This window comes from Crocodylus porosus, unplaced genomic scaffold, assembly GCF_001723895.1.
Source record: "Crocodylus porosus isolate Cpor-Errol unplaced genomic scaffold, CroPor_comp1, whole genome shotgun sequence".
NCBI classification, from domain to species: Eukaryota; Metazoa; Chordata; order Crocodylia; family Crocodylidae; genus Crocodylus; species Crocodylus porosus.
In genome coordinates, this window is record NW_017728886.1 from 203,424,045 (window position 1) to 203,432,665 (window position 8,621).

An 8,621-nucleotide genomic window follows, 5' to 3' on the forward strand; every position below is an offset into this window, starting at 1 on the left:
AGAATTTCATAATGAATTTGGGAAAGTGACAAATGGGGGCAGGGAAAAAAAAAAAAAGGACCTGGTTTGTTAACACCAGGGCAATCAAATGAGAAGCCTGTTACAAATATTGGCTTTAATATCTTTCAGGCTAGTGAAGTTTTGGAGGATGTTAAAAAACCAGAGATCCCAAACTGTAAGAGGAAGCAACTTTCTTCAGGTCATGGAATGAGGATATTAATTTATACAAATAATATTTTTCACCTACTGTCTTTTATAAAACGCTAGTCATTAACGAAAGTCACAGGGCAAGCATGAGAAATTCACTCCCCTGAAGAATCTCACTGAGCACCTCAAATTTACTGTGAGTGTTTGGGGTGGAGGGGTGTTATATCACTAGACAAATTAGAGAGAAAGAATTCAGGTGAATGTTACCAGGATGTTGAACTAGAGAACAGAATCTTATTGAGAAGCACTGCCTTCCCACCCAGATATTATGCACTGAATAACCAAAGCCATCATCACTAACAGGCTTCTCTCCCTTTGATACAGCTACTGGGACTTATTATGTGGTCTGTCTGCAACAATGCTACAATGCTAGCATCAGCTTGGCTACATAAAAGATATATCAAGATGACAGAGTTAAGGAGCACAGCATGCAGAAATATGCACTCATGCTTGCTAAATCTGTAATCCCAGTTTTGGCTCCTCTCCCAGACTTTGTGCCAAAGCCACAGTAAGTTAGTATCATATATTAACATCCCACCCTTTCTTTCTCCCTCCCCAAATCCAGTTTACATCACACATTACAGGGTAGGGGGTGTAAAAATGAAAGACGTCAGGGAAGTTGCATGGCTTCTCTCCTCAGCTGAAGCACATATAATATCCTCTGCAACTACAGCACGTTATTGGTGACAGTACTGGAAATGCTGCATACTTCTCTACCCTCACCCCTGCATAACAAAGGTGGCAATGGTCTCTTACCTTACTCTGCTGCTGCTTCCTCTTTGGCATGTTTTCCCAGTTTATCCCCCACAACAGATTCATAGAACAAGATTGTAAGGTATCTCCCCGCTTGTTTCAGCAGTGCCAAATGAAATGCTTCATAAGAGGGTGTGGGGAAAAGCTGCTGAACTTGCTGTTAACATCTTACCTTGTGAGTTTGGGGGTTTGTTTTGCTTTTTTCCTTCTTTTCCAATACTGGGTAGCCATAGTCTTAAATTGGCATCTTCTCTGCATGCCTTTTGGAAATGCTTTTGTTTAGATGCCAGCTCTGGATTTCTCTCCCGAAACCGTTTTCCTTGAGCTACTCATTTTAGAAGCTGTGCCCTAGCACAAGGCTAGCTAACGTGTGGCATATGTGCTACATTTAAGCACAGGCGGCCTCTGTGTGGCACGTGGCAAGTCAGGGAGAGGATAAAGCAGCAAAGCAGCAGATAGAACAGGAAGAAGAAAGCAGAGCAACTTATCAGACAAGGAGCCAAGTGAGACAGCAAAAAACAGAGCAGCAGATTAGGCAAGGGAAGGGAATCTGAGAGGGTGCACACAGGGACAGTGAGGACACAAAACTACAACTATACCTGTATTGGTCTTGACCTGTGGAGCTCCATTAACCTATCACCAGAAGGTGGCAGTGAGCTCTTACCCAGCTCAGTCCAGAGATACGCCCCTCGGACCAGTTAGCAGGTTTGGTATTGTCCTGGATGGTATCCTCTCACACCACTCAGAGCGGAGCTGAGCAGTGCAGAAAGGAGTGAAATGAGGGTAAGAGGCTATTCAGGTGTATACCACTCTCTCACATCTGGGTTCACACACGAACAGAGAATGAAGGGGTGGAGGGTCTGGAATAAGTGTTACAACAGGTATCAGCCGAATCCACACTCACAAAGCAGATAAGATATCAACCTGCTCTATGCAAACTCTATGCCTAGAGTTTGTGCCCCAACCAGACAAGCAAATCCAAGTTTACGGGTAGTTCACACAGAGTAAGAGATTAGGGAGTAAACATTTAAGCCCCATTTGGGCATGGGTGCGATGGGACACACGCTAGAAAGTGTCAGTGGTTTTTTCATTTCACACACAACTGGAGATCTGATTACAGCTGACGGACTTGCTATCCAGATGTCAAGGGCTTCATTACCTACTTCCAGTTTTCACTGTAGAAGTGAGTCACACACTCGTACAGAGGAGAGATGGGAGAGAATACACCATTCCCTGAAATGTTGTAGCTTATGTGGTGTTCAACACCTGTGACATTACAGAGGGGCATTACTATGAAACTAAATGCATTTCCTTGCATGTTCAGCCAATTGTCTCCTAAAACGGAAGGTACTCCTCGAAATAAGAGCATAGAATTAAAGCTACGGTCTCACTGCTTCTGCTGAGAGTTTCTGCTACAGTTGGTTAAAATGCATCATTTTCCTGAAGAAGCTGTAACCAAAAACACAGGGTAGGGAGAGAGGCTTTTACTTTCTAATTTTCCCTCAGAAAAATTAACTTTTTGTTTAAAAAGCCACAACAGTAAATTAAAAAAAAAAATCTGAATGGCTCTTCTGCATTTCTACTCCATTTTGTTTAGCTTTCTGCTACTTAAAGAGCACGCTTCTCTAATGTGGGCCTCTCATCATTTAGAGAAATTGGCTTGCAAATGCTTTGCTTCAATTCCTCTGTAGCTTTTGGATTGATTGATCAGGCAATTTTACTGCTTATACAGCAGCTTAGCAACTGTCCCCATATAAGACAATAAGGCTAGGGACAGACATTACACATCAACCAGTTTAAGTGATCAAAAACTGATTTAAACCTGTAATAGAACAGATGTTCAGTGCACATAAACCAGTTTGAAAATGGGTGAAACCGGTTTGAGATAAACCTGGTTGAATGTAGTATCAGACTTAACTGATTTGGGTCAAACCAGTTTGTGAAACGTCTGTCCCAGACCCTTCGCTGGTTTTAAGCTAAACCAGACACCCCCAACATCCCAGCATGTTCTCTGGGCTTGGCAGGGCTCTCTGTTCCACAGCAGAGCTGGCTCCTCCCTTCTGCTCCCTGGCTGCAGCTCCAGCAGTGACTTGCAGGCACAGCAGGGTCTGCTGGCTTCCCCGTGCCCCACTCCCCCTCATCTCACCACTCACTGCTTAAGCAGAGATCCCTTCCTCCTCTCTCCCACAGCACAGACTGTAGCCAGCATTTACAGGAGACCCTCGCCATTTGCAGGGGATACATTCCAGAGATCCCTGTGAATGGCAAAATCTGCGAATACATCAGGAGTGCAGGGCAAATATGGTGGTGGCAGGAGCATGGTGGGAGCAAGCATGGAGCTTCCACAGATGCCATTGGTGCTGTTGGCAGCAGGGGGGTGGGAGCACGGTGAGAGTGTGCAAGGAGACAGCGTGCGCAGGAAGAGAGCGTGGGTTCAAATATTCAGACCTCGAATATTTGAAACCACAAATGGTGAGGGTTTCCTGTAGTATGCTACCCATGGGTAACTGGTGACTCCTGAGTCGGGGGGGCACTTGCCCTCCCAGCAGTCAGTCAGTAACTGGAGGAGGCACTCAACTGGCACTTCCAGTTGATGCAACTGGCCACGGGGGAACTCCCTGCCCCCCAGGCTGCAAGATCAGCTGCAGGGGTTGCTTCTCCTGGCACCCCCACTCCCTGGCCAGCGCACTCATGGGGGACACCAGCACTCTTGCCTGCTCTGCCTGTTGCCTAGGCAGGGAACACTGGCTGTCAGAGGTGCACCGGCGCTCTCAGGGGTTGCACATACACCACTGTGCACCTCTATGCATCACCAGTGATGCTAGCTAATAGTGTGTAAGGCTGATAGTACAGTGTCTGCTTAGAGCTTTTTGGAGTTAATCAACAGCTCAGATGGTACTGTCCCTGCATTCCTTCCTTTGGAAAAAGTTATTCAAGAGCTTGTAATGAGTGCAGCTTTGTTATCTGATGAGGTGTTAAATGCTGATAAATGCTCTGTTATCAAGGTGGTGGGGGCAAACCCCTCGACCCCTCCCTAATCACAGCATCCTGCCAGGGCCTGGCCACTCGGCTTTCTGAATGTCTGTCCTTAGCCTAAGAGTTCACATTATGAAAGATAAGCTTGCAATAAGGCAAATTTAATCTAATAGGACACAGAAAAGCTCAAGTTTAATAATAAAGATGTTGTGCCTGTGTAATCTAGGGCTGCCAAGCAAATGCATGGATATACGATATACTATAGTTAAGAAATCCATTGCCATTGTTAAGTTTTCTCATTGTGAAATGTGCCTCAAATTTTTTTTTGTTTGAAGGGAGGAGGTGGGTGAAGGGGAGAAATAATAAAGTAGATTTTCAGTTAACACCTGTTATAAAAAGGAAAGGAAAAATGATTTCATATCTACTTAGGCAGGAGCTACTTGCAAAGACAGTGCCACAATGAAAGAGGTAGTTAGATTGGTAGTTGGACACTTTCCAAGAACCAAATGATCCAATACAACTCCCTCACTCCTTTCCCCAAAGCAAGACAAGTCCCTTAAGCAAAGGGTACAGCAACACATTATGCCAGAAACAGGGAAGCAATTGCATCATGTTGTGGTCATGGAGCAACTGTTCACACTAACACACAGGGGCTGGAGAGAGATGCCCCTGAAATGGTCATAAGTAAGACTGCTATCAGTTACCTCCTGTATCAATTATCTCCAGCACTTGTCCCCACAATGGTTTTTGCAGTAGCTAGCAATGCTTTTTTTAGATCCCAGTACAAACAGCCACAGGGAACTTGGGTTGGGTCAAGTCGCCCTTCATCTTTCTGGCAAGCTATTCTTCAACAGCCATTGCCATTCTTCAACAGCCAAGCTCAAACCCTGGGAATTGCATCCAACTCTTTTCCTGTATATCCATGCCACGTCTAGATCTTACTGTATTCATAAATCCGACTTATTTCTTTTTATTCAGTCGAAATATTCAATCCCTTCTCTTATCTGGCCTCTTGATTACTCCCTTTGCTCCTCTTCCCATCCTTTACTAACTAAAAAAAAAAGTTTTGGGAAAGACAAACTAAACCAAAGTCAGATTGTCTGAAAGGTTTTGGTTTTAGCCAAATCACCACCCCAAGTACAAGATATGTAGAAAAAAAGTTTGTTTGGAGCTTCTGGAGAATACTGTAATAAAAGGGAAATCTATTTGTTATAATGTCCTGCATGTAGGAGAAAACCAAGTACAACTTTCTTAAAAGTTTGGTATTTACAGGCCATTAGACCTGGTTATGAATAATTCTGTGGATACTAGCTGTTCTTCATAATTTAAATGCAGTCTTACTAGCTAAAGTTCCTGACCAACTAATTGATTCATTATAGTAATTTCATAAGACAGCTACAATTTATAAGAATCAGATTGGTAAAACACTATGAAAATCCCTAGTGGCTATGCTATGATAAAAATACCACACAACTCCTTGGATACATATTCTTTACGCTTGTTTTCTTGGGGCAGGAGGGAGGAAGCCTATTTTTACCTTTATCTTGAGGATTTTTGTCAGTCCAACATACAGTTCACAGTTCTGCTTAAAAATAGAAACAGAAGCACTAAACAAATCCTTTAAAAAGCATTCTTAGATCATTACTTTTGTGATCAACAGCTGTGGAGCATTTACTGTCAATGGCAAACAGCATCAGTTCCAGTTCACACATTTGAACTTTCAGAACTTCATTCATCAAGGAAATTGATTTATTTCTGGACCTGCGGCACATTACTCCCTTGTGTTTTTTCTCAGAATAGAAATGAAGCGAACCACTGTTTATATCTCCCCCTCCACTTTCCAGAGAAGCCCTAAGGAGAACAGCGGTAGTACACATATCAGTCTTTAGCCAGATCAAAATGGTTCTAGTTAGAAGAAGGATCTAGGTGATTACAGCTATAAAGCCAATTACTGTAACATCAAGCAGAACTAATCAAGGGTCAGGGCAAAAACACAGAATCTAGAACAGTGTTTATCCTAGAAAGCTTTCAAGGTAGGTTATAGCAAGACACAGTAGGTGGCTGAGACTGAGGTGAATGAAAGGGAGATACCAATAAAGGAGGCAAGTTAGTGTAAAGTATAACTATTAACATTACATCACTAACTGCTAGAAATTCTACATATACATTATGTTACTATTTACATGATGTATTTGTCAAGGCCCCTTTCCCTCTCAGATGTTCTAAAACATCTTCAGTAGTAGCAAACCCAAGTGCTTAAATTGTGGTCCAGCTTCTCCCCTTCCAAATAAATGCATTTGTAAACCAAATTAAATAATTATTTTTGAGCCACTGGAGTTGTTCTCCAGGTTTTCCCCTCTGCAGCCACAAAGACTAGAAACTTGCTTTTTAATATCTGAAAGCTCAGATGCTCACAAGATACTAGGATCTGGGTTTCAAGTACTGAATGACTGACTGCAAGCCTCACAATAAAAGACCAGTAGCAATACTTCATCCTTAAACAAATGCAATGTGCATTAATACAACAGCTGTATAGCCCATTTCTTACCTTAAAAGCCACAGAATGATGAAAGAGCCACCTTTGTTTCATCAGCAAGATTGCTAAAACAAGAGCATAAGTTATGCAACATCCTTAATCCTAACCTAGCACATGTAAAATAAGGTAGACAGCAGGGGTCATGAAGGAAGGAAATGGTTTTCAGTTATCCCCAGTGATTGTTGTTCTCTATGCACCTTCTGATAAAGATTGATCACACATCCTATTTGGAGGAACTGGAAATGAAGGAGAGCAGTTAATGTGCAAACACAGGAGATACGAGACAGCACAAAAGTGCTGCTTAAATCTGCTCTGGAGATAACCTTGTTGCTATATTTATAAAAGTGCCTATAAAATTAGATACTGCGCAGAACTTAACAAGTGTCCCTTCATTTCTGCCACTCAAAAGCAAGCATTTTGCACCACTGGCCCATCATTTTGATTTTCTCCTGAACAGAACAGGGCAGAGAGCCTAACAGCAGAGCAGAAGGCTCTTTCTGACAGCCCCATGGTCCATTTGTTCAAGACTGAAACCAATTTAGTTAAATCACTTTATTTATAGAACTTCTGCTCACAACAAAAAGCAACCTTTTTTTTCCACCCCCATTTTTAAAGCCCTTTAAACCAGACGTGGGCCAGATCCACACCACACTAATGCAGCCAGTAAAAGAGAAGAGAACAATAAAAAGAGGACAGTAGGACCCAATTCAGTACCAGAGTCTATCCTGCAGGGAAGAGAGGTTATGAAGCAGCTGTGCTGCAGTAGGGCGCTCCTCAGCCTCAGCTCTCCAGCAGCTACCAATTATGCTCTCAAGTCTGCGGCCTGAGGGTGACCCAGAGAAGACTGCAGCGCTCAGAGAGGGACGCAAGTTATAGGCCACCACAGCATAGAGCACGTACTGGCGCTCCCCCAAATAGGGCTGCTCTTGTGTTACCACTTGCCAGAGGGTGATAGCAAAGGAGTAAATGTCTGCTTTGGGGGTGACCCTCTCCCCCTTGAGGAGCTCTGGGGCACGGTGTGTATACGTGCCCCCTTGCTGGCAAATATTGGGGCTCAGAGATAAGCCATCCTCCAGTTTCTGGGAGCACCCGAAGTCTCCGATCTTGCACAACCCCTGCTCAGTGATGAACACATTGGCAGGCTTCAGGTCCAGGTGCACAATGCATTGTGAGTGAAGAAAGGCTAAGCCAGTCACAATGTCACAGGAATAGCGTAGGGACTCAGGCATGCTCAGGACCTCTTGGCTGCATCCTCCCCCATCATCATCTTCCTTTCTCTGTGCCCAGCCAGTACCATAGATGACATGGTGCAGGGTAACACTGCCTGCATATTCCATGATGATAGTACCCAAGCTGTCCTGGCCAGCCGGGGCACACGTGCTGGCAGCCACAACACGTACCACGTTTTTGTGACGTAACTGGGCTACATTCAGCTCAGCCCAGAAGCTCTGCCGTGATGCCAGACGGTTCTTGCTGCACTTCTTTACCTGCTTCACAGCAACTATCTCCCCATGATAAGTAGCCTTATAGACCGAACCAAAGCCCCCAGAGCCCAAGGGCTGCAGTAGGCAGACTTGATCCCAATCTATGGAGCACCAAGCCAGGCGGGGGGGCAGCCGGCGAGCCCTGGGGGAAGGGATTTCTCCCAGGAAGTGTTTACCACCTTTGCCAGGAAGTGCCAAGGGGCTGCTGCAGGGCCGTGAGTCCACAGAAGGGGAAAACTCTGGGGGCAAAAAACGTTTAAAGGGGATAGGGGATGGCATTGGTAAAAACACAGTGGATCACAGGGAAAAAAGACTGAGAGCCTCTGCTAAAAGGAAAACTCTACAACTCTTTCCAGAGTCCCCTTTATGCTCTCCTATGCATCACCCAAATGAACCGCACCTGTCACCAAACGGCTGTGCCCCAATCACCCTCAGATGAAATCACTCCTTGCCAACAGGGAATGCAAAGCCACATTAAGTCTCGCTTTTAAAGAAAGCTCCTTGATACAAATGAGTTTAGGTTAAAACATGTTGGCTCACATTATGGGATCTGTGCCTTACACATCATTTCTCATCACAAGAAAAAACATGCATCTTAAGTGTCTCCAGTTGAATGAGATTAGAAAAATGCTCCAAGAGTAAACCGGCCACAGAGATCAGATAAT

At 44.2% G+C, this 8,621-nt stretch overlaps 1 protein-coding gene across 1 annotated transcript; it reads right to left on the reverse strand.

Annotated features, from left to right (window-relative positions):
- Positions 1-7,084: 7,084 nt before the first annotated feature.
- Positions 7,085-8,283, reverse strand: MOS (MOS proto-oncogene, serine/threonine kinase). The gene has a single exon (XM_019557048.1). The coding sequence runs from the start codon at positions 8,233-8,235 to the stop codon at positions 7,180-7,182; it is 1,056 nt and encodes a 351-aa protein (XP_019412593.1). The 5' UTR covers positions 8,236-8,283; the 3' UTR covers positions 7,085-7,179.
- Between the last annotated feature and the right edge of the window lie 338 nt (positions 8,284-8,621).

What these genes read in the sequence shown, in the direction of transcription:
- MOS (XM_019557048.1), bottom strand. Translation starts at nt 8,235, where the DNA reads ATGCCATCCCCTATCCCCTTTAAACGTTTTTTGCCCCCAGAGTTTTCC.